This window comes from Ambystoma mexicanum, chromosome 9, assembly GCF_040938575.1.
Source record: "Ambystoma mexicanum isolate Mex_15411 chromosome 9, UKY_AmexF1_1, whole genome shotgun sequence".
NCBI lineage: Eukaryota > Metazoa > Chordata > Amphibia > Caudata > Ambystomatidae > Ambystoma > Ambystoma mexicanum.
In genome coordinates, this window is record NC_090931.1 from 812,455,104 (window position 1) to 812,481,574 (window position 26,471).

The following is a 26,471-nucleotide window of genomic DNA, read 5'->3' on the forward strand; positions in this document are numbered from 1 at the left end:
GAACCTAGACAGGTCTTGGGAAAAGGGGTCAAAGGGGTGGCCAAGCCTACCTTGCGCCTGAGCTGCAGAACTGTGCGAGTACCCGAGGGCCAGAAGCGCCGTCTCCACCAGCTGATTGAAGAGGACGTCCCGCCTCACCAGCACAAACTCTGCGTGCTCCTCTCGCCCGTCGTAGTCCAGCGACGTGTCCATCTGCTCCACCACACAGAAGATTGGGATCATCAACCCTGGTTCCAAATCAAAACAGGAGAAACAAAAAATTCCCATAAAGAAGCGAATAAAAGGGAGAAGGGAGAAGCGAGCGACAGCGGCCCAGAAGGAGGCCGCGCACAAGCCAGAAAATGTATGCATGGAACACCATGGAGACCCAGTTGGGAGATGCTGATGCTTTTTGTAGCAACATCTAGAAGTGCACTCATCTCTTGGCAACAAGGGATGACTCTGTTTTCGTTGTGTGCTATCTAAATGGTGGTAGTACGATCCAACTCAATGACACTCATTTGTTTGGCCTTTGAAAGATGAGCTAATCCCAATAATTGAAACCTTTACTATTCATAAATGTTTGATACTGTTGCATTGAGTCACTGAGCTACTTTACCAGTTTAGAGTTTTCCTGGAATGAAAGAGAGCTTTGAATTGATGCAAGTGTTCACACAAAGACAATTGAAAGTGCATTCTACTGGCACGCGGTGCAACCCAAGGAAAACGATGCATCTATTTTGACAAATATAAAAACCCTGCTATGCTGGCAATCTTGTCATCTATATCAGACACTGTGTCCAGGCAAGAAGACACACAATCACACTGAATGTTGGCGTAAATATCTACAGTTTTAAGCTGAGGTACACAGGCTGCCATTTTTCAAATGGTGCACAGGTTCAGAGAAAGATGAGCTGGAACAAGTGGCTAAATTGTCAGCTGTGAAACCAAAAGACTGGAGTTCCAATCACAGTTTCCCCCCTTGATCGAATAGTGTGATCCTGGGCAAATAACTTCATCATATTGTACTCTTATTCCATGCTTAGAAACATGCCAAGCATTACTTTGAGCCATTATGTATGCACCGGGCCTTTACATGGACAGCTGAACCTCCTTGTCCTAAACTGAATAGCAATCACGCTTAGACCCTTGCCTTCTGAGTTGATATATGGGAGGTCATTTGCATTTTTAATGTTCCCTTTTAATTGCATTTTATTGTTATCGATTGAATGAATTGAGTATTTATTGTATGTGTTGCTTTTGGTACAGCTCCATTGTCTATAGCTCTATATAAGAATTGCAAGAGACATCCGTCCCAGAAAGAGAAAAAACAGCAATTTCTGCTGAAATTCTGAAGGGTGCCTAATAGATCAGAAATTATGCACGGGGCTAGCCCAGTTCTAGTTTCCTCTTTGACTTCTTGTCCTTGTATTAGTGTTTTCCCCATTAGAAATTAGGTATTACAAATCCCAGAATCCAAGGATAAAACAACCTGCTATTTGCACCTGGCCTACTTCATATCATCAAGGGATATATGAAATGTACCTTCCTAATACCCAAATGGGCTCCTGGAACGAGCCACCGCCCAACAAATCAGACCAGTGGCACCAAACATGTAGTGCAATATTGTGCAACTACAGCATATTTCATGTTTTTCAGAAAACACATTGATTACGGGAGCACAAGGATAAGGTGGTGTGCCCCATGGGGCAGACTAGCGGAGTGACAAAGGAGCTGGAAGGAAGCCGGGAGGACTGGGTGGTGTTTGGGCAGCCCCACAGAACTATAGAAGGGACTTAAGGAGATGGGGTCGCTATTCTGACCGTTTCAGATTTATTGACCATTATAGTCTGGGAGGGGGGTCCTGCAGAGACATGTTTCCCGCCATTAATTCCACTAGTTGCCTTTATCAAGTATGTAGCCTGTTGTCCCTTCCAGACCCATTCTTAGGGTATTCTCTTGAATGTCCCCCCACCCCATTCCCACATTTCCCTTCTCCCCCCACCTAATCCTATCCCTTAGAGGAGTGTTTTAAAAGGCATAGAACATTGTCACTGTCGGGTTTGTATGCAAAAGCAAGGTGGCTGAATGTCAATAAATATCCTGACGCCGAAATAGTGTGTAGTATGTTTAAGGATAAATTAGGCACCTACGTATTAGGTTGTAGATATCCTATTAAGATGTCAGAGAAATATGTAAAAAGTGAATAAGAACTGAATTACAAAAACACACGAAATTAAGAAACATCCCAGGAGAACCAGTGCAAGATATATATCAGATGTGTAGATGTAACGCAATTGCTACAATTTCTCTCATATCTATTAAATATATGGTAAAGTGGCTTCCTGTGCCACTCTTCTTTATATAGTTATATAGTGCCCTGTAACACATTTCCTTCCAGAGCAAGATGGAGTTCTGTAACACCCTTCCTTACATAGTAAAATGGCACCCTGTAACACCCTTCCTTACATAGTAAAATGGCACCCTGTCACACTCTTCCTTACATAGTAAGATGGCACCCTGTCACACTCTTCCTTACAAAGTAAGATGGTGTCCTGTAACACTCACTCTTTCTTATATCGCAGGATGACGCCCTGTAGCACTCTTCCTTACATAGAAATATGGCGGACGGCAACACTGTTCTTTGCATAGCAAGATGGTGTCATGTAAAGCTTTTCCTTCTTTACATAGCAAGATGTCATCCTGTTGTACTCTTCCTTACATAGCAATAGGGTGTCCTGTAAGACTCTTCCTTACATAGCAATATGGTTTGCTGTAACACTCTTCATTGCATAGCAAAATGGTGCCATATAACTCTCATTCTTGCATAGCAAGATTACATCCTGTAGCACTGTTCAACGCATAGCAATATAATGGCCTGTAACACTGTTCCTTACATAGCAATATTAAGTCCTGTAACACAGCTCGTTACATAGCAAGAGGGCATCCTGTAACACTCTCCTTACATACCAATATGGTGCCCTGTGACTCTCTTACTTATGTAGCAAGATGGTGTCCTGTAACACTCATTCGGACATAACAATATGGCTCCCTGTAACCTTCTCCCTTACACAGCAATATGGTGCACTGTAACACTATTCCTTACATCGCAAGATTGCATCCTTTAAGACTCTTCCTTACATAGTAAGATGGTGTCCTGTAACCCACTTTGTTACATAGCAACACGGTACCCGGAAAACGTCTCCTTACATAGTAAAATGGTGTCCTGTGAGACTCTTCCTTGCATAGCAATATGATGCCCTGTAAGACTGGTCTTTGCATAGCAAGATGGTGCCCTTTAACACGCTTCCTTCCTTACATAGAACTATGACATGCTGTTATACTCTTACTTACATTGCAGTATAGTGCACTGTAACACTCCTTCTTGCATAGCAAGATGGTGTCCTGTAACATTCTTCACTACATAGCAATATGGTGCCCTATAACACTCTCCCTGACATAGCAATATGGCATCCTGTAAAATTCTTCCTTACATAGGAATATTGTTCCCCGTCTAATGCTCTTTCTTACATAGCAAGATGGTATTGTGTAACATTCTTCCCTACATAGCAATATGTTGCCCTCTAACACTGTCCCTCACATAGCATAACTGCATCCGGTAACACTCTCCCTTACATAGCAATATGGTGTCCTGTAACACACTTCCTTACATAGCAATATGTTGTCCTGTAACACTCTTCCTTGCATAGCAATATTTTGCCCTGTAACAATCTTCCTTGCATACAATATGTTGTCCTGTAACACTATTCCTTGCATGGCAATATGTTGTCCTGTAATACTCTTCCTTGCATGGTAATATGTTGTCCTGTAATACTCTACCTTGCATAGCAATATGGTGTCCTGTAACACTCTTCCTGACATAGCGATATGTTGTCCTATAACACTATTCCTTGCATAGAAATATGTTGTCCTGTAACACTCTTCCTGACATACAATATGTTGTCCTGTAACACTATTTCTGACATACAATATATTGCCCTGTAACACTGTCCCTCACATAGTATAATTGCATCCGGTAACACTCTCCCTTACATAGCAATATGGTGTCCTGTAGCACACTTCCTTACATAGCTATGATATGATATGATATGATATGATATGATATGATATGGCATCTATAACACGCCTATACACAAGTGTTTCAAGGTGCGACGAGGCAAGGGGGGGGAACAAAGGGAGGACAGACAGCGATCCTACTAGGCCAAGTGTCAGATTCAGATCATGCAAGTGCATGGGAAGGGGGAAAAGGAAAAGTGCGCGGGGGAAGGGCGAGGGGAAAGTGCAGTACATTGGAAAATGTGGAACAATAAGAAAATAAATAAACGGCCAGCTGGTGGCAAGTGCAAGGAAGTGCAGACAAATGTGCTGGTAGGGGGACTGTAGGGATACAGAACAACGTTCCCTAGGTGCAGGGGTTGCCAGGGAGGCAGTACACGTGGGCAATTGACGGGGCCTGGGCCAGCGATCAGAAAGGGTGGCCAGGTAACCCAGGCCGTTTCAGTCAGGATATCAGCAGGGGAGAGGGGGAGAGAAAGCAGAGGCAAAGAGGAAGGTTTTGAGGTGCTTCCGGATCCGGAGATGGTTCTCCTCGAGTTTCAGGGAGACAGGAAGGCTGTTCCAGAGAGAGGCCCAAGCCGAAGATAGTAATCTGCCACCAACTCGTTGCTTGGAGAAGCGACTGACACTGAGAGAGTTGGAGGCGGATGAGCGAAGAGCTCGAGAAGGAAGATATTTAGGAAGAGTGTTGAAGGTATATCTGCCCCAGACCCCAGAAGGCCTTGTGTACAATTCAGAGGGTTTTGAACTTAATCCTCGCAGCCAGTGGAAGCCAGTGCAGGGATTTCAGTCCTGGAGAAATACGATCCCTAGGCTTGAGGCCAAGGACAAGTCTCGCAGTCCTGTTCTGGATAGGTTGCAGAGGGCGGAGAGTAGAGGCAGGCAGATTTGGATAGAGGCTGTTACAATAGTCCAGGCTAGAGAGGACAAGGGCTCTGGAGACAGTGAGCTTCTGGGGGAAGGAGAGGAAAGGAAGAATACCTCTAAGGAGGTGCAGCTGGTAGTGTGACTTCCTAGAGATGTCAGAGATGTGAGGGGAGAAGGAGAGAGCAGAGTCGAAGATGACCCTGAGGTTTTTAGCCTTACCGATGGGAGAAGGAAGAGGGCCAAGAGAGGCCAGCCAGAGAGCTGCAGGGAAGGAGGGAATGGGTGTGCCGATGAGTAGAATCTCAGTCTTACTGGCATTATGGCACAGGTCATTGGTGGCACACCACTCCTGGATGGCAGACAGACAGTCAGAGAGGAGGGAAGGAGAGGAGGAGGCTGAGGGTAGCCTGAAAATGAGCTGGGTATGATCCGCGTAGCACTGAAAGTTGGGACAGAGAGCTGCGATGCGGTGGGCAAGGAGTGCCAGGTATTGGTTGAAAAACCAGATAGAGAGGTTAGAGCCCTGGGGGACACCACAGGTAGAGAAAAAGATGTCAGAGAGGAAGGACCCCAGTTGGACCTGGGAGGGTCGATTGGAGAGGAAAGAAGTCAGACACGCCAGAGACTGGCCAGTGATACCCAGGTTATCACAGAGACGGTTGAGCAGGGTGGCATGTTTGATGGTGTCAAAGGCAGAAGAGAGGTCAAGCAAGATGAGAACGCATGGGGTATTAGAGTCAAGGTTGGTGAGCAGGACTTCACGGATGTTCAGGAGAGCAGTTTCCATGCTTCTGGCAGCTCTGAAGCCAGACTGATGGTCATGAAGACAACCAACAGATTCAGTGTGGAGATTGAGCTGTGAGATGGCCAGTTTCTCCAGGAGCTTGCCCAGGAAGGGAATGATGGAGATTGGGCGATAGTTAGCCGGGCAGCAGGGGTATGCAGAGGGTTTCTTTAGAGGAGGGTGCACAAGGGAGTGCTTCAGGGGGGAAGGGAAGACTCCAGTGGCGAAGGAGTGGTTGCAGAAATCAGCCAGGGCAGGAGCCAGGGCAGGAGCCAGCGAGTCGATGTGGTCCTTGATAGTTTTGGAGGAGCAGGGGTGAACCATATGTTGCCCTATAACACTATTCCTTGCATAGCAATATGTTGTCCTGTAACACTCTTCCTGACATAGAATATGTTGTCCTGTAACACTATTCCTTGCATAGCAATATGTTACCCTGTAATACACTTCCTTTCATAGCAATATGTTGTCCTGTAACACTCTTCCTGACATAGCAATATGTTTGTTGCCCTGTAACACTCTTCCTGACATAGCAAGGTGGCATCTTGTAACACTCTTCCTTGTAGATGATGTACTGTAAATCTTTTCTCTATATGCCTAGCCTTGACGTGTTACTCCATCCCTCTGTGGTTTTGCACACCTGCCGAGACAAGAATCAATCTCATTCTTTAGTTGGGGGTTAGTGGGTCCATAGTTTCCTCTACTGATCTCACAAGTGTTCTTGAAGTGTCCTCTCAAGCTAGCAGAGAATTCATGTATTAGAACCTACATGAAATCAAGGGGGTTACTTTCGGAGTTTCTACGATGTGCCTATCGGAGTGTGATTAGAAACCTATCTTTATGAGTCTTTGTTCACCTGGTACTTTAAGCACAATTTCTGGTGATTGATTTCAAGAATTGGACAACCAGCTTGAACCTAATTCAAGCCAATCTAAACAAGGGTGGGTTGAATCAGCATGTGGATTTCAAACTCAAAATAATTCCAAACTGAATACGACCCATCCACAGTTTTCTGTTTTTCCGTCATTTCATTTGAATTCCTTTTGGTTTTGCTATTGTGTTATTTCATTATAAATGATGTTATTTGGTTAACAGCCCTTGTTCAGGTTGAATCAGGTTGAATCTGATGCGTACTAATAGCAACTAATAGTTGACCATGGTTTGAGCTAGATTCCTCCAATCCGAACCGCTAGAGTCGAATAAGGTATTTTAATACTCAGTTCAAATTCCCAACTGGGTCATCTCTTTGATGTTGTGACTGATGAAAAAAAGATTCAAACCCTTCCTTTGAAGGATTTGAACCATGGTTGGAGTCAAGAAAATGAAAGCTTGCCTACCCCTAACTTGTGCCACATCATGATAAAGCGGGTTTGTGTTCTCGGGTGTTTCATGATGGCTGGTATCACCATCCTGTGAGAAATAACTGCCATCCAGTTCTTCTTCAACAATTGATTCCATGCTTGAGTTTTTCTGCTTTGCAATTGCGCATCATATGATGGGCCTCATTTGGTTATCAGTCATATGCATGTGTGTATAGATCAGAGAGCGCTGCCATGAGTGATTTGGACAGAAACCCTCCCCAGAGGACTGAGAATGACAGAGGTAAGTTCCTTGGTTGTATCTTCCACTTCGACGAAGCGATGCCTGTAACCGAGAAACGACAATCTGGTGTAAAGGTGAACGCATTGCAGAAATACAGAACTAGCAAGGAAATGGCTTGGATGTTCCTGAAGGTGGAGGACATCCAGAATCGGCCTGGGGTGGAGGAGTGGAGAACCTGCCTAAAAAGCAGGGGTGGCATTTCAGAATGGCCCAGAGCAGGACACCCCAATAACCATTTAGGGAATGCGAGAAGGGGACAGCAAGAACCAACCAGTGTAGTGCGGGTAAGGGGTTGTCTAAAACCACCCAAAGAAAGCTAGGAGGGAGTGCGAAATAAGCCAGGGTAGAATAAGGAGGAGACCCAGAACCAGAAGGAGTGCGTGGGGTGGGTGAGGGCACACATGGACGCCCTGAAGCAGTCAGGGGAGAAGGGTGGGTACCTGGACAGGCCAAGGTAGCAGCAGAACAGTTGCCTCACATGTTTCACCCTTGCCCATTTACCATTCACCTATTGACGTTGGGGAACTCCCACGTGATCGCAGCTTCAGGATTGAGGGCCCACTCTTGTTTGCAGCCCCTGCATTGCTCAGATTCGAAGGTAACCTCCTGCTCTGCAGTATTCCTCTGCCCCGTGGAACTCAGAGGGAGAGGTGAGGTGTGAGGGTGTGTGCGGGGCTGCTGGGAGGCGTCTGCATTCTGTCCCTCAGTAAAGTAAAGGCTGTCCTATCCTTGCCCTGCCGGGTGCCCTGCCCGGTGGACACCGGCCACAGTGTAGACTGGCAGCCATTACATGAGCCTTTGGTGCCATTCACCAGAAGGGGAACTATCACAAGCAGCGCCAGATTATTTTATCACCTATTTCAATGTTATTTTGTGCAATCACTTTTCCGTTTACGTTTGTATAAAGATTTGAATGGTTTATATGTTTACTATTTATTTTCTGTAAATTATCTTTAAAGGTGAGCCACACTCAGTGCTGCCCAAAAGATCTGGATGGGTGCGTGCCCAGCTCCAGCATCTCAAAGTGTGCAGTCCAAATAGTGCACAGGCACGAGGGCCTAGCGGATGCTCCTGCACCATCTGGGGACAGGGCATTGCCCACTGCACAGGGGCCGCCAGGTTGGCTCAAGTCCTGTATGTTTCGCTACCACCCCAAACATCGTGTGCCACGCCACTGCACAGGCACACAGAATGCATAGGTGGCATTTGTGAATCAGTCGCAATCCCATTTTGGTAAATGACAAAACGAATTCATACCCATTGCTTTTCTCCCTCTAGTGTGGCAGCACACGTTCTGTGTTTATTGTGTACGTACCTACTTGGCTCGTTGTGCTTTTTGCTTTTCTGGACCAGATATCCTCTTTTGAATGATCTAAATTTCATCCCAGTGTTACGTAACCTAGGTGGTGCGCGCTTGCCCACATTCTGATGTGTTTTTCTATAATCATGATTTTCTATTTGGAATGTCCTGACTTGTGACATACTGTGCTTGTTTGACTTGCAGCGCCTGTTTTCTCTCTTGCAGGAACAGTGAAACAATGCATTGTGTAATTTAGCAAAACAAAGGAGTTCTAGGAGTCTCTCTACCGGCACAAACACAGCCCATTGACCTGTTCTTGGGTGGATGGCCACTGGGAAAGTCTCAACCAAGTCTTTAGCTCACTGTCCCTTTCAGAGGAGAAATGTCCCTGCATATCAGTCTTTGTCCCGCCCACCTGAGCAGTCCAGCACCGAAATGCCTGGCAATTCCTCTCTGAACAAGAGCACCAACAGCAACCCCATACACGTGTTTCAGCCTTGTTGTGCATCATCAGTGAGGTGGAGCTTGTAATTTAGCGCCTTATACAAACTCCATAAAATAAAATAAATGGAATGTACACTTGAATACTATTCGATTCTCTATAGGGTTCATTCACAGTTTAGTTGATACTGTGGTTTCAGCAGCAAATAAAACCCCAGAAGTCTAACATCTCTAAACAGGAGACATTCCTGCAGAAAGAAATGGTCATTGCACAAAGTATCACCGCAGAGGCATAAAGGCAGGCATTGCGGTATAAAATACCTTTGGTTCTCCCATCATTTTTCAAGCGCGGGAAACGTTTAGTGTTAGATTACAAACAACAGTTAAATATCTGAGGGTTTCTAGCGTATTGTGCGCAAAAGTGTGTTGACCATATTTGGTTCATAATTTGCATTCCTTGCAAATTGCAAATTACACACATTTCATGTCAAATATTCATCCTAACACATAGAAAAGATTGGGCCTCGTTATAAATTTGGTGGTAATTTGGTGGTAAATCTGCAAATTACCACCAAAATCAATCAGCATAACTGCCGCTTGGTCCCGTTGATTTACCACTGGATTGCAAGTGGTGACAAGGCCGAGTAATTCCCAATTTTAAGGGTGCATAGGACTCCATGGGTATTTTTGGCAGATTTGCAGCTGGCGTATTTACCGCATGTTGTGGTAGAGTGGTGGATTTGGAGCTTGTTGCTAGAGCATAATTCTCCACTTTACCTCCAAATGTATAATTCGGCAGACTAGGAAAAACAGTGGTAATTCCGTTACCACCAAAAAATGTGTCTGTAGCGGAATTACCACCACTTTTTCCAGCACCGCCGAACTTGTAACGAGGCCGCGTGCAGATGCTGTCAAGCACTGTATCATGCACTTACAAGCTGACAAAAAAGACAATTATTTTACACAAAGAAATGCAAAATAGATTGTGATTGTGGCTTATGTGGTGGGCTAGATTACGGCAAGAAATGAGAGGACATTTTCCAAAGACCATTGCAAAGCTTGATGTGAACGCGGCGCAGTATTTATTCGGTGACGTCTCAGTACAAGAAACCGTACTACAAATATAGCATCTCCATAGCGGCTTCCTCGAGGACTGTCTGTGCAATTGCTGAGAGAATTGTACGGCACTAATAATAAGAATGATTAATCATGTTACATTTATCCTGTGCTTACAGTTCACAGATCGCCATGAAGGGAGTAACAGCTGTCTGGTCTCGGCCTATCGACTGCGCAGTCTGTCATCATTAGCCAATCACAGGGGCCGAGGGAAGTACTTGGCTGACCTCTCATCAGGCCGGCAGCAGGAGGGCTGCCAAGCAGGGTGCAGCTAATGGAGAGTGACTTTGAGGGGATTCCAAAAGGTTTGAATGGAAAGGGGGCATGATGGCGCTCACTCGTTGCGGGAGACCTGCTATCGTATGAGGATGTAGACAAAGCCGGAATGGGCCTTACACATACTTCTCAGATGGTAACCAAATCTCACGCTGTACTGAGATTTTGTTTCAGAGACTAAGACGCTGTATACTTGTGGGGGGGAAAGTCTTCACTCTCAGTCAAGGAAAAAATATCTCTACATGTCTGAACAAAATATAGGATCCTCTGGGGGATCGGTACTCCCATCCTTAACCCTAACCCACCTGCGAAATGCTGTCTTCAGTTAAGCATAGAGGCCCTATCGATGGGGAATGCATTCTATAAGAAACAAAGAAAGTCACTTACAGGACTTAACATATCACACAGGTGGGATTGGGAGGTTACATTGCAGAAGAATTCGTCAAATACAAATTCAACGAATTTCTTGAATCGAATTTGGCTGTAAATGTATGTGGGGAGGGTAATTGTGATTATTAAAATAGGGGGAAGTAGGGGTGGGGGCAGAGGTCTCCCCCCACAAATATTTGTGGCCAAATGGAATTAAATAATAAAATATACAACAAAATCACATTCGAATTGTTTTCGATGTACTTCTATAGAACCATCATAGCTACCCATGGGTGGAGAAAGTGTTCTCTAAGATAAAAAGAAAACTGCCTGCATGTCTTAACAAACACAGGTCTTTGTGGGTGGGGATGGCCTTATTTGACACACAAAGAAAGCCACCTACAAGTCTTAACATATCACATGTGCCCTTGGGAAAGACATTCTCTAAAACACAAAGAAAACTGTCTATGGCCCTCAACATATCACAGGTCTGTATTGGCGGGGAAGGCGTTCTCTAAGATACAAAGAAAACTGCCTACAGGCATTAACAGGCCACAAGCTGCTGTTGGGAAGGCGTTCTCTGACAAAAAAAGAAAGCAGCCTACAGGCGTTAACATAGCACAGGTCCCTATGAGGAACGCGTTACCTCTAATCAAACAAAGCCACCTACATACTTTAGCAAACCACAGGTCCCTATGGGGAAGGCATTCTCTCTGATAAAATGAAAGCCGCCTACAGACCTTAACATGCCACAGGTCCCTATAGAGAAGGGGCCCCCCTCACCTGAATAAAGGCTGCTCCATCAGGAATACAGTATAGATCCGATGGGTGAATTAATTCTCCCTTATGTGAGCAAAGCCCCCATTATACATGTGCACAACGAAGAGTTCTGTAGAGCCAAAAATAGCTTCACACCTGAGCAAGGCTTCATCCAGACAGGAACACCTGAGCAGGGGAGAAAACTCCAGTCCTCGAGGGCCGTCAATAGGCCAGGTTTCAGGACGGCAAGTGCATAAGCAGTGGGCATCCGGAAAGCATAAATGGTTTGATATCTGGACGGCCACTGCTGTGGAAAACTGCACTAGTCAGATACTGAAGCGACAGGTGTTCCGTTTCATCTGAGCAAAGGTCTTCTAATCTGTACATAGTACCTTCTCAATTAAAAATATGTATTAAAGAATGAAAAATGTAACATTTTAAAAACTATTACAAAATTAAACGATATTTCTAGATGCAAAGTCCATGCTGAAGATTCTCCCATTGACCAGATGTCTTCCACCTCTTCAATGCACAATATGTGAACAGGGCGGATTTCTAGAGGAACTTTATCCAACAGCACCAGGGAATGCAATATTGGCCCTCACATTGGCACTTTGATGGGGGTGGAATAATCCCTCAAACAAACCAGGCTTGTGAGAACCGGCCAATTTGGGTCAAACCTACACAGGTTGCACTGTCAACCACTAGCTTCGAAATTAAAATGTTGGCTTATTTGGAGGTTCGTTAACTTTCCAATGCACTGCAGGCATTGGGCCTTCAAGCCCATTTCTCACAAAACAACCCATGCAGGCACCAAAACCCTTGCTTGCCATTCCAATCCAGTAATGTTTTTTTCTTCCTTACTTATTTTTGTTTTAGAAAAGGATAAATGCCTCATATCAAATGCTCTCAGAACCCACCCTATATCCTTGAAAGGCTTATAATTTCTCATTGAGTCGCCAAACTTTCTTGGGTGCTCTGTAATTGGATCTGTGAAATAACCAGATGGCAACTCGTAAGATTCACGGTGCAAACTAATATAACGATAGAGAGCCCAGCTACAAAAAAGACAGGAATCTGCAGCTCGGCTGATCTCTAGCGGGTCGGGTAGGCCGCACAGGAGACCAGCCGGTCAAAATTATTAAAAACTTTCAACTGAACTGTGGAGGAGGCCCCAAAGGAAATCATCCTCTTACACTGAGATTATTTCTTTCTGTTTTTATATCTGGAGGAGGACAAGAACAAGTGCTTTCATAACCAATAAAGAGGGGTGGTTGTAGTTTTTGTAGTTGTAGTTGGAAAAGGTGTACATTGAACGCCAACAAAATAAAAACAAATACAATATTTGTAATAAAGAAATCCTACCGGTCAATTCCGATAACAGTGTAAAGCTATTTGTAGGGGGGTAGAGAGATAAGAGCGAAGCAAGCAACAGCATATGGTGCTTGACATTCTAATGCACTGAGGTGGCATGACCTATATGTTTAAGAGAGTATTGAACACTGCAATATCAATCACTTATGAAATCCTATAGCAGGTGTAAAACACATTTTAAATTAGGCATTAAAAGAAAATCACCATATATGCAATTGCAAGAAAGAGTGATGTGGTTTCCGGTCCAAATGTCCACTGCAGGGAAAGGAAATGTCTAAAAGTAGTCAAGGTTTGTCAAATAGGAAAGGCCATCAACCACAGTTTTTCAATAATGAAAAGACAATGTTAGCGTGAAAAAAGTGGATCAAATACAAGTTTGGGACTTTTTGTATTCTTTAATTCTCCCAAACAGTTCTAATGTACTATAAAAACCATGACTATCTATTATAAGTAGGGTTTTATTAAAAAAGGACTAAAAAACCTTTGAACATAACATAAAAACACTGCTGCAAAATTCCAGGTAGGTTTATTTATGTTGCCATAGGTTACATGTAACCAGTTCGTTTAGTCTCGTACAATGATTACAAAACTCACTAGAATTCTGACAATAGGTTACAAAGTGCATATGCCGAAGCAAGCTATAAAATGGTAATAAAAGCACACACAAACTGGAGGCCAAATTTACAAAGAAGGGACTTGGCGTAACCCTGACTCACACCTGTCTTACTCCAGGTAAGTTGAGTCTAGGTCAGAGTTGCTCAGCGTAACTTCCTCTGTGACTATTCTAGGCCTCTCAAGGTGGAAGCTAATGTTACTCCGTGTAACTTCTTATGAATTTGGCTCTTTCTGTTTGCTTTGTTGGTCCCTGCAGGGCGGCGACTTTCTGAGACCAGCATTACCGAAAGAATAACAAGATCAATAGAATGTTGCCTTCTGGGCAGGCGGGACTTTAGCCGTCTCCAATAAGGAGGTTGACTTTTGGTGGTGGAACTTCAGACATGTACCTGAGTGAAATAACACAAGGCAAAGAGCCATATAAGTATGCAGTGGCAGGAAGCCTCGTGAGCTGGGTGGCAAGATGGTAAAATATTTCCCGAGATCTCCAGCAAATTAATGGAAAGCGCAAGTCAATAGTTTCTAACTACTCACCTGGGTTTTCAACTGACTTTGCTGGAGACAAAAACAGCAGATTAACTTTTGATGCTGGTTTTCCGATGAAACAAATTCAAATACCCATTGCCTTTCCTGAATTGTTTATAGTAATGTTACCCACATATAAAACTGTTAAAGCCATGTTTGCTGGCTATATTTTTCATAAATGTACTGATTGTATGTTTTATTACACAAAATGTACCCCATTTCTTGAAATTGGCCAAATGTATCGGACAATTTCAATAAATTGGGCTAAACAAAATTGTCTGTGCCTATATGACACCAGAAGAAATGAGGGTATTAAGTAGATATTTGAGGGGGGCAATGAATGTGTTTGAGCCATACAGTTCAATAGGCTCTCTCCGGAATCCCTAAATTCGGGGTTTAGGATAGTCCTCCCTCTTGATAGCGGTTTAAACCAAACAAACACATGTATACATCACATACGAGTGTATACATATAATGGCCCATAATGTTAATGTGCGCACCCCAGCATGTTCTATCAGAATGTGTGTCTTTGCCTCATGCAGATGAAGCCGGGAGATCTGTATATGTCTTTAAATACGTTTTGCCAGAGGGGATGCCACTTACAGGGGACGTGGGAAGTGTGCAGGGATCAGGTGTCCTACGCAGCCTGCATGGACCTGCGGGTGTGCTCCCTCGTCCCAATCTGTATGTGCTTGTAAATTCCCCTCTGCTGCACCGAACAGACATCGCCATGGGCGGGCGGCAGAGCACTAAGCACAAAGCTCCCTTTCAGCCTGTCCTGCCACTCGCCATGGGCACGCCCCTCGCTCGGCCCTCTGCGCCCGCCCCTCGCTCTGCCCTCTGCGCCCACCCCTAGCTCTACCCTCTGCGCTGCATTGTGTGGTTTCTTGTGAAATATTGAACTGGTTGACAGATCCTTTCAATCTCTCATTTGCTCCAATTTCACAATAGGTTTTTCCTCTAACGCCCCCTCAGCCCCCTTGTGTGCTGCTTTTTCTTTTAACTATTGTAATTCTTCTTACACTCTCCCTTTTCACGAATGCCACAACATTGTGCATTTGATTAAACAAAATGATGTAACATAAGGATAGCTCCTTCAATAGGGAAGTGTATAAGGGTTGGGTTTCCATGCCCCTCTAAAATCAACTGGAAAAATCGATTTGTAAGTGGGAAACAGATTTAACATGTCTGACCTAGGTCTTGACCTCATGAATCTACTATTTATTGAGGGAGCACTCCATGGCCTGAGGTCAGCTGAGGCGACTGTACTCAAGCATCCCTACCAATCTGTACATCCCTGTGTGGGTGGGGTGTTGCAATGCACCCGCGTGTTTCATTGCGAGTCTTAGGGCCTCAATGCAAGTTTGCCGGTAGGGATAAAAAAAAGGGGAGTAATTGGAAATACCCTGTGATGTACTGCTCTGCCAAATTACACAGTTTGATGCTGAAACTCTTGCAAGCCGCTGCCTTTTGTCAGGGGGCGTGGGGTGGGGTTAATAAGCTACAGTCAAATGTGTTACTGCATGCAGTATTACCCATGTCTTGTTATTGCATGCAGTATTACTCATGTGGTGTTACTGCATGCAGTATTGCCCATGTGGTGTTATTGCATGCAGTATTATCCATTTGGTGTTACTGCATGCAGTATTACCCATGTGGTGTTACTGCATGCAATTGTACCCGTGTGGTGTTATTGCATGCAGTATTACCCATGTCTTGTTATTGCATGCAGTATTACTCATGTGGTGTTACTGCATGCAGTATTGCCCATGTGGTGTTATTGCATGGAGTATTATCCATTTGGTGTTACTGCATGCAGTATTACCCATGTGGTGTTACTGCATACAGTTGTACCCGTGTGGTGTTATTGCATGCAGTAGCGCATCAGGTTGACAACAGGTTCCCATGGGATTCCGAAATGTGGAATAACTGAAAAGTCTACATGATTCTAAATCAGGCAGGTACTGCCCATCAGCACATCCTTACCATATGCAGCAACAGCATTATAGTGTGAACGCATAATGAGGCCCTTAGTTTCTTCTTCTCGGGGTGAATTAATGAAGTAGTGATCCACCCTCCCATGACACCAAACAGGGTGGAGCAACCAGGCCACCTTATAGGTAGTTGTACTACATACGATATGTAAGTTATTTGAGGCTTGTTGCACAAAGCCCACACAGCTTCATGAAAGAGTCATGTGTGAGGTCATTGTCCTCAGCCCCCGCAGATTGCAGTATGTGGTATTCATAATTCCTGACCCTTTCTCTTAACGAGTACGTAGCATGAAATGAGGTTCACAAAGTGGGACCGAGAGCATTTCTGATTTTTATTAAGGATGTCATCCGGGTTGCTCTGTTTCTGAAATTGAGGTCTTGTAATCAGACCCCTCTTTCATAATGCTCTTTACTAGAAATGTATAGTTAACACATGTGACTTTGCTAAGCTGTCTACTGAAACGTCTCAGTAGCTGCCTTGAGTTTTAGAACAGGGTTAGACACAAAGTGCTGTGACATTACTGCCAGCAACTGTTGAAACCAAAGGGCCTGCATGTCAGGATCTGCCTTTTTACGAGAGTAAAATGTATAATTGTGATCCTTAGGATCTGGAGGCAGATGACAAAAATAAATATAAGCCACGTCTAGTTATGACATGGTGATCTGTGGCACTCCCATATTTAATGGCCAAAACATTTAATTTTAATATCTGCTTGATTACTTGTGTCCTTCCTGGTAAGGGGCTGCTGAGTGTTACTGCCCGGGGCTGAGATTTGCCCAAAACAAACCATTTAGGCCTGGCTCTCCCAAAAGCTTTTGCCTTCCCAGGAAAAGCGTAGTCTGCTCCCAGGAATGCATGAACTGCCATCACGGGGCTGGGAGAGTTCCGGTTCTTCAAGTGGATGGACCTAACAACCCAAAGAAAACCACTCCATGGTGCTAATTAACGGAGGTCTTTTGAGGAAGGCATGCAGAGGACGGGGACATGTAGAGTAGCCCAGGAGAGGACTTTTCAGCTAGAGAGGGGTCCCACCTTGTCAGATTTTCCTAGGGCTCCTGGATGTCCTGTGCCCCTCCACATTTCCCACAGACAAAGCCCTCTGGTATGAAACCACCTGCCATGAAGTCTCTGAAGCAGAAGTCAGGGGTGCACCTCTTACAGAAGGCTGGAAGGGAAACATCTACTGGGGTACTTTGCCTACGTAAGGTGGGAGGGAGCCCTCCCCTTAGTTGGTTCATATTTGGACACTAGAAGAAGAGGATTCATATGGAGCCTGGCTGAGAGTGTCTTCTGCTCAGAAACCCTCTTCCATAGAGGTAGAATGCCAAGATCACTGAGGAAGAAGCAAGCTCTTCCCCCTAACCATCCCAACAGAATATGTCAGGTGACTGCTGGCTGCACAAAACCTACTGCAGCTGAGACCACCGGTTTGCAGGACCTGCTCACTCTCGGTGACAGAACCCTGAAAAGGCTCTCTACATACCTTTCCGGTTTGAAAGAGCTTGCTTTGTCTTTGTGACTCTGGGCATGGTCTCCCAGGACCCAGAAGTTACGGACCAGCTCTGGAACCTGTTTTCTAGATTTTTTAAATGTTCAAAGCACCTGAACGGCTTCCAGGTGCTTTCTGATACGCTCCAAGCACCCGAAGCTGCCTTTGACAACTGCTGCTTTTTTTTACTGATGTTCAGCCATCAAGATGCTGATTCGATCCTTCGCCTGCCACCATACCAGAATGTAAAAGTCAATCTTCATTGAAGAATTGCATTACATGGTGGGAGGCTTTTGAGCCAATTCGACCGATTTTAGATGGCAATTTAAACCATTGATGGCTGGTTTAATCATTCGATTTTGGGTCGATCACCATTACTGAACTCCAGCACATCATTAGACAGTCTCATGCCAACCCAACCATCTTGCCACCCGTGACCAAGTGGGAATCACCAACTCAAAATCTCTTGCCCATTTAAAGCAGCTCAAAGCCTTGCTCGACTCGGATGAGGCCCAAAGACTGGCATTCCATGGTATTGGAAATGGTCCTGGTTCCCCGACTGCCATAAATGGCAGTAGTGACTTGTGAGACTTGGCTCACTAATATTTTAAAGACATCTTCAATAACTTTGACAATTGCTGCCAAAATCATTGCCTGTGCAAACCAGAGTGCCCCCTTTATTTCAAAGCCTGCATTTTCTGACTTTTGATATATAGGTCGGTGTTACAGTGTTTTTGATTAGTTTGTTTGCGTTCTTGGTTTAGTTAAGTACATACACTATTGTTATAGAACCGCTGTTGGACATTCTTTTATTTTGGTACCACCGTATTATTGTTCTTTGGTCTGCTTCTGGGCTAGCTTCCTGGAGCGGGATTATCTAACATTTGCACCAGTGCTAAACATTGATTAAATGCTTTGAAAATTCAGAACAGAGCAAAGGAGTTTTGTCACAAACCATATTATCTACAAATGTTTGCACTGGTGCAAAAATGAATCAGGTGCCAGATTATCAAAGCGTTGCCCTTGTGCAAAAAAGCAGAGCAAATTAATTTAGCCCCAATGTTGCTGCTTAGATAATACGGAATGGAGCAAACAGGTTTAGCCCCCATCTGTATGATCTAAAACTGTTTTCACCTGGGCAAATATGGAGCAAGCAGTTAAATGTACTAAACATCTCCCAGGGAACCATACTCAGTGTTCCAGATAAGATTTGGAATTGGAAGTATTTTAGTTACCAATTTGGTTACCAAACCAAAGGCAAGGCCTTTGACTGCAACACTCTCCTCAGCTTTGGGCCGACCACCTTAAAGGACGATACAAGCCCAGTGGGGAAGCTAGGAGGAGTACATCGACAAGCATTGACCAGTGTCTGCCTTAAAGGACATTTTCGAGCCAGTCGAGCCTCTCGAGCTGCAACTGACTGCACCACTGACTGTTGTTACACCGCAGTCACTAATGCCATCCGAGACACCTCGGCCACTGCTTCAGACCTGCCAACTAGCACTGAGACAATGATTCCTGGCCCCAAGCCACCTTGTAGGCCAGCCTGCAGCTGTCTGTCCAGCCACACTCGCCAAACTACATGCAGCTTGATATCTGCGGCTGACTGCCGTCTTCAACTCTGTCGCAGGAGCTACAATGTGCCCTGAAACTCTACATTGTCGAGCACCAAGAATTTCTACAGGCACAAGGTACATTGCACTCAGGAAGCAATGGGTTATAAATGACACTAGGGGCCTTCGCAGGGGGACCACGGGGAAAGAACCACAATGTACCTGGTGCTTGTGATGATCTTGATGCTCGAAAGCATCGAGTTGGTTCCAGGATGCTTTGCAGCTCCTGCTACAGAGTTCAAGATGGGAGACAGCTGTGGGTATCAGGCGGCAAGCAGTTCGGCAAGCAAGGCTGTACAGATTGCTGCAGGATGGCCTACACGGCAGCTCAGGGTCAAGAATCGTCTCTGTGCTGGTTGTCAGATCTGGAATGCTGACAATAGTCAGTGGTACAGCTGTTCGTGGTTTAAGGGCTCGATTGCCTCGAAAAATTCCTTAAATGTGGACACTTGTTGGTGTTTGTGGTGTCACTCCTCCTAGCATCTTTGCTGGGATCGTATTGTCCTTTAAGGCAGACGGCGCAACGCTGAGGAGAGTATTTTCAGGCAACAGCCTAGTCCTTTGGTCATAGACTCTTTGGCACTTCCCATCTAGGAAGCTTGCTGGCAGAACCTAGCAGGGCACGCTGCATGTTGTCTGGTTACTGGCTCTGGAGCTGCTGGACGGGTTTCCTGAGGTCGGTATCCCGCTCTGTTCCCTGGGAGATGTTTAGGGAAGGGATCCTGCTTCCCTCTTGGAAATCGTGGCCTTCCTTCACTGACGGAAGATTTAAGGCAGACTGTACCTTCAGCCAGGGTCCTAATGAGTCCTTCTTCTTACTCCTTTCAAAGCCATCGGATGATAAGCCAAAAGAGGGACTCACCCTTCTTTTAAAGCCAAACGGAACCCAGTGATTGGTGCAGGCTAAGCCTACCTTAATGAACCAATCCTGGGTCCCCACCAACAATCTTCTGTTATGCGTGAGGTCATAACCAGAGTACTTTGCAACAGGAAAGGTAAGCAGTGACAACATGTACTAAGTCCCACCCATCTTCCTGTCTGTTGTGGATCAAAGTGTCTCTATGGTTAATTGAGCTATCTGTGGCTCCTGATCAAAGTGCAGGTCTCCTTTCAAGTTTGTGGCAAGAACAGACTTTCTATCTCCATTAAATCACATACTTCTTCTCTCTGAAAGGGGTCCCCTTGCAAGGGGTGCCTACTGTAAACAGTTGTCCCAGACATAACATTCACTGTCTTTTATACAGAGGGTTTGGAGCTAACCTGGGGTTTCCTGCCCTTTTTTAGTTCTGTGACCAGGCCTCTTTGCAAGCCTGCTACCATTAACTCTCATCTGTATGTGCTGCCACGCCAAAGAACTACAATGGGCAGGGTGGATCCATGGAGCCTTGGATATTTAATTAGGCTACCTATGGCAGGAAGAAGGTGTTGCCTTCCCCCTTACTGAGATGCTTTAATGTACTTCTGGCTGTCACATTTCAGCTAAATCTGACAGGGAGGACTGTGCCTGTAGGCTTTGTCCCCCCAGAGTACACATGACTGTGTGCTTGTGTGCGACAAGCATATGAAAATGTGTGCGGATAAGCCCCAACCATTTTCCGAGGTTCCATTTCTTACAAAATGTCAAGTCCATGCGAGCACACACTGCCTGTGCAGATGGTCGAATTCCTAAATGATCATAGAATACAAAGGTGCACACATGCCATGGGTGGAGAGCTACACGGGTAAAGTGCAGGTTTCTGAAAAAAGGGCAGCCTGCACTTCGTAAGTTCGAGTTCCGCAGCTGGTCTGGCGTATCCTTTCAGCCATCTGAGCTTAATAAATCAAGTACTGTTAAAAAAACAGGACAGTGACACTTTTATCACAGCACTTAGAAGCTGGATTAGTCTGGCTTGAAGCACTGTATCAAACGCATAATAGCAAATCCAACAGTAAAGGGAGGGAAATATTCTGAGCTGAGCCCAACGTTAATGTGTGCTGTGCCTCCCATTCACAATGAGAAAGCAATTCAATGACAGGGCGTTTGCCAAAATGTGTGCTGCTGCCGGTTGACTTATCCACAGTGGATATCTAGTTTGAGTACAGGGAGAAACTGTCTAAAAATGAATCCAGAGCAAAAACTGTGCCTTTATTGCAAGCCAGATATATCTGTTTTCCAAGTCCCAAGTACAAGGGACCGAGGGAGCCATTCAGTAGCTTCGTTGCCACAAAACTCTTGGAACTGGACACAATAGCAATGTAGAATTTTTGGGGTAAATGTACAACACACTGGAGTACTGTACACCAAACAAAAAAATATATATAGTGTCTAATTCACAGTGCATTTCCAATGGGGTGTTATCATAATAAAATACTTCTGCGAAGTAGGCCCTTAGTGTGCTTATATAGCGCTTCATGCCAGATTCATCCATTTCAAAACACTGTAACAACAGGTACTATTGTGTCCTATATTATGGTGCTTGATTTAGCGCCAGTAGAAAGATGAAAGGTTAAGTCAGTCCTGCTGTGGGATTCGAACTTGCAAAGTGCAGGCTGCCCTCATATCAGAGGCCAGCGCTTTACTGCGTTATCCTCACAAACATGGGCCGTGGGCGGCTTGCCGGCTGCCTGCAAATAACATTCTCCACCTGGGAACCCTTTTTTGAAAACACCATGGAAGGGGGAGGCATCGAGGACAGCCTAGGCTGGGGCCACAACACGGTTACACCTGAATAATTCTTACGAAGCTTTGCACAGTTTCTCAAAACTTACTTTCAAACGTTCATCCCAAAAAAATAATATGTTCCTTTGTGTCTTCTCTTTCACTCTACAGATTATTCCGGGGCTCCTCCTCATTCGACAATGAGGAGCTGGTGCAAGAATAACGTTTTGATTTTTTTGAAGCACTTGTGCATATATGTAACGTACAACAGGGCTCGAGGAGCGCGTCTGGACGTCCTGTTAATGCGCGACGTGCATTTTCATTTTTGGGGTGAGGAAAAATGTACTTTTAAGCTTTAATTGTTACTTGGTTTTTGAAAAAAATACTGGATCTCTTCCATCTATTTTTGCAATGGCTCAGCTTATTATAAGCGGGCGGCTTTAAAAAAAGGCGAACATTTACTTTTTCAAGAAAAAAAAATAACAAACAGTAAACCGTTTTGTTGTTTGCTATTTTTTTCTAACTCTGTAAATTAAAGTTGTTGTGGATATACAGGGTCTCGGCCAAATCTTGATTCCATTTGTTAAAAACTGATTATTTCAAAGAAAGACCAAGCAGAAGAAAAATAAATGGAGACCATGAACATGACATTAATAAAGAGCAACACCACCTTGGATTGGATAGAAGGAACGTGATGTGTTCAGACGCAGCTCGGTTCCAGGATATACCCGGAAGCACGGCTTTTCGGTTTCTTTTGGGTCCCCTGTAATTGCAGTTTGGGAACTGCCGTCAGGAAATCTGGGATTAAACTGCGTGCTCCCGGAGTCAGCTGTTTTACTGGCAATGAGCGACTTGTTACAGCTTGAATGTGCCAGGACCAATGGGAAGGCACGCTCTCCGGCAAGGGCCTCGCGGCACAATGTTGTCATTTAGTGTTGCCGCAGGAATGATTACTGGAATGTGTATGTGTGTGAGGGAGACTAGGGGGCAACGCTTCGCGTTCCCAATGGGCCATTGGCACTCGGTCACGTTTCTAAAATGGCTCACTTGGGTAAAGTAACTAGATTATCACACACAAAAAACAGGACAGACCACCAACATAAAAGTAGGACGAAATGGCGGAAAAGCTGGGTGGCTGGGGACTGCACACATTTCCCATGATAGACACTGAAGATGTTGCTGTTACTGTAAGCATGTTAACAAAGCTGCTTACACCAGGCTTAGCTAAGAGGTCTTATTTCAAGCAGTCTCTGTAGCACGATCAGTTAGCATGTCTGGTTGTTAAGTGGCAGGCTGGAGGTTCGAGTACAGCCCTAGGTGCCAGAAATGTTATGGGTATTTTTTTTTTTTTTTCTTAAATCATTGGGGCAGTGGGTCACATTCGGAGACAGTTCTGGGAAAATTGAGACTTTTGTTCAGTGCGTCAGATCGAATGTCATTTTTGGAAATTATGCTTTTTGTGGAAGGGGATGGCGTGCCAATTTTTAACGCGCCTAATGGCATACCTGAGTTCGGTTTCTAAGCGCAGCGTGTTGCCCCTGCGCTATCCTCCGTGCACAATTGAGGGACTTACACTATCTCTGCCTGATGTTCTATCGGGGTGCCTGGATAACCGGCTATGGGTGGAGACAAGGCTCCGTCATTTACTGCTATCTTACGACCACTCACGCACCCCTTTTTAGTGCTTGGAAACCCTTACCCAGCTCCATCTCCTTACACCCATCTGCTTACCTGAGTCACTGTGGGTATTCCAGGACTTTAGGGCTGGTGTCATGAGTATAGCAGTGCCCCCTACCCTACTCTGAGCCTTACCAATGGGCCTTACCAACCTTGGCCGAGCAGAAACCGTGCTTATGGGAAGGTCAGTGTTATATCCTGTCTTCCTTCTTTGTGTGTGATATGATATGATAGGTTATTTATAACACGCTTAATACCCAAGGGGTTTCTAAGCACGGACACGGGGATCGAACCTGTGTTGCTCCGTGTCCTCTTGCTTCCAATGCGAGCACGTTGCCCCAGAGCTATCCTCCCGAGACAAAAGAGAATTAAATCTTGGGTGCCTGCCTGCTATATGGCCTGTTGGCATGTTCCCTGAGTGTTACTCCCTGAGAGTTCCATAAGTGTTGGTTGGTGAGAGTGAGCTGACTTTCCCTACAATGTGGATGCCCAGTAGCTCTGTCCCCAACCTGCCTACTCATGCCAATAAAGGACACTTACCTTCCACTACCATCTCCTTATCATCCTTGGCATGCAGGCCAATGAAATATAACAGTCAGGAAATTCAGAGCACTTGAAATGAAAAGAACAGCCATGGCCCAATAGAGAGATAATGGACCAGGGCTTGCCTAATAGAGACCTGCCTATCCCTTTCTGCCTAGCCTATCACACTATTGCACTGACATCTGCACAAACGTACCAGTGGAAAAATGGCAAGATTGGTGCTAATCTGACCGTCATAGCTGCAATGTGCTCTGCCCCAAGAGTGAAATAAAGGTTAACAGTTCACTTAGTACTGGAGCACAACACCGAGGAAGGAAGGAAGGAAGGAAGGAAGGAAGGAAGGAAGGAAGGAAGGAAGGAAGGAAGGAAGGAAGGAAGGAAGGAAGGAAGGAAGGAAGGAAGGAAGGAAGGAAGGAAGGAAGGAAGGAAGGAAGGAAGGAAGGAAGGAAGGAAGGAAGGAAGGAAGGAAGGAAGGAAGGAAGGAAGGAAGGAAGGAAGGAAGGAAGGAAGGAAGGAAGGAAGGAAGGAAGGAAGGAAGGAAGGAAGGAAGGAAGGAAGGAAGTTAGTTGTGTTTTCATATTTCATAAAGGTTGTATTGTATAGTTTTATGGATATTTTAATCTGAAATAAACATATTGTGATGAAGGAAGGGGAGAGGGGAGGGAGGGGAGGCAGGGAGGGGTTGAGGGAGGGGAGGCAGGAAGGAAGGAAGGCAGGGAAGGAAAGAGGGGAGACAGGAAGGAGGGGAGGGAAGGAAAGTGGGAAGGAAGGAAGGAAGGAAGGAAGGAAGGAAGGAAGGAAGGAAGGAGGGAGGGAGGGAGGGAGGGAGGAAGGGACAGAGGGAGGGAGGGAGGAAGGAAGGAAGGAAGGAAGGAAGGAAGGAAGGAAGGAAGGAAGGAAGGAAGGAAGGAAGGAAGGAAGGAAGGAAGGGAAGAAAGGAAGGAAGGAAGGAAGGAAGGAAGGAAGGAAGGAAGGAAGGAAGGAAGGAAGGAAGGAAGGAAGGAAGGAAGGAAGGAAGGAAGGAAGGAAGGAAGGGAGGGAGGGAGGGAGGAAAGAAGGAAGGGAAGGAGGGAGAACGGTAGAACCTTAGGCAGCAGAATAATAGAGGAAAGCATTAAGATGGAGAGGAAGGATTAGGGAGAAATGAAGGAAGTGAGAAAATGCTCACAAAGCATGGCAGTGAAAGAGTCTGGCTAAATCCCCAACTAGATCTCTTAGGTGGATCCCATAGGAATTGAGGAGTGAGATGTCTGGTCCAATCCCCTGCCTGTGCCCACACTGCGCAGGTCTTCTTTAAGGCCGTGCTCCTGGTGTGGATCCCCGGTGGCAGCGGCAGGGGGAGCTGAGAGGGCTGGAGTCCTGGAAGAGAAGCCGGCAGCATTTTTGTGTCTGTTTGCGTGGCGCTTAAAGAGCTGTGGGGTCTTTGAAGCGAACAATTACATAGTATTTTAGAACCGTGGCATAAATATGCTCTGATTATACAGAGAAGACTTCAAAACAGCACTATTATAAGACTATAATCACACGTTGACTGTCATCTACTAATCATACATGCTGGATGTAATCCCCCATAGACCCTGGTGCCTGTTGCAGGTTTATTATTCTCATTCCTGGGCTTTGCAGGGGGAACAATATCAGCCATTAAAGGCACTTTGGAGGGGAATGTTCCATTCTGCCAAATAGCTGGCTCTCTGGCCTCTCACACACCACAGGCCGCGCCACTGCGCCACTGCGCATGCCCCTTCGTCACAGTAAATGGCATAGGAACTCATTACAAGTCTCACTCACGCGCCCTTATTAAGTGGGGTAGGAACGCTGGGTGGTGAGGGTGGCCCAATGACTCATAAACAGCAGGTGGGAGCAGAGCCGCAAAAGTGTCTGACGTGGCCTCAGAATGTGTGACATGTGCAAGTATAGAGTGGCCGAGCAGATAATTTTGAGTTTTCCAAACATGATGTGAAAGCGAATAAAATCTTTTAAAAAGGTTTGTTAAATATTATGTTATTAAAGCGTAACCAAAAACATTATTACAAATTAAAATATTCAAATATAAAAATGAAATCTGTTGCTTTGGTGGAAATCCCAGAATAATAATGTGCATCGTTTTATTAAATCATTCTAATGACAAAACGTTGATATAACAAATTGCAGATATCAAACAATGCATTCTCTATATTATATTTAATCTTCAGAAAATTACAAAACAGGCAATCTAACTCCAAATGTCTGAAACTGATGATGTGATTCTAAATATGGCTAATGATGACATCTACTGGTGAAGAGCAGTATTTTCACTCTTTTTCTTTTGACTGAATATTAGCAAGGGAAAATAGTACCACATGGAAAGCATGCGGATAGCAGATTGGGGTGCACTTTTGGACTCTGCCAGGGCTGATGCCTGGCAAGCCCCAGCTCAATTAAAACACTGCTTG

At 45.1% G+C, this 26,471-nt stretch overlaps 1 protein-coding gene across 3 annotated transcripts in view; it reads right to left on the reverse strand.

Annotated features, from left to right (window-relative positions):
* The window catches only part of SATB2 (SATB homeobox 2), a 444,828-nt gene that overhangs the window by 363,416 nt on the left and 54,941 nt on the right, over window positions 1-26,471 (reverse strand). For all 3 annotated transcript variants that reach the window (XM_069615807.1, XM_069615806.1, XM_069615805.1), the window contains exon 3: window positions 51-227. In XM_069615807.1, the coding sequence (XP_069471908.1) occupies window positions 51-227 (177 nt within the window). The remainder of the gene's footprint in view (window positions 1-50; window positions 228-26,471) is intronic.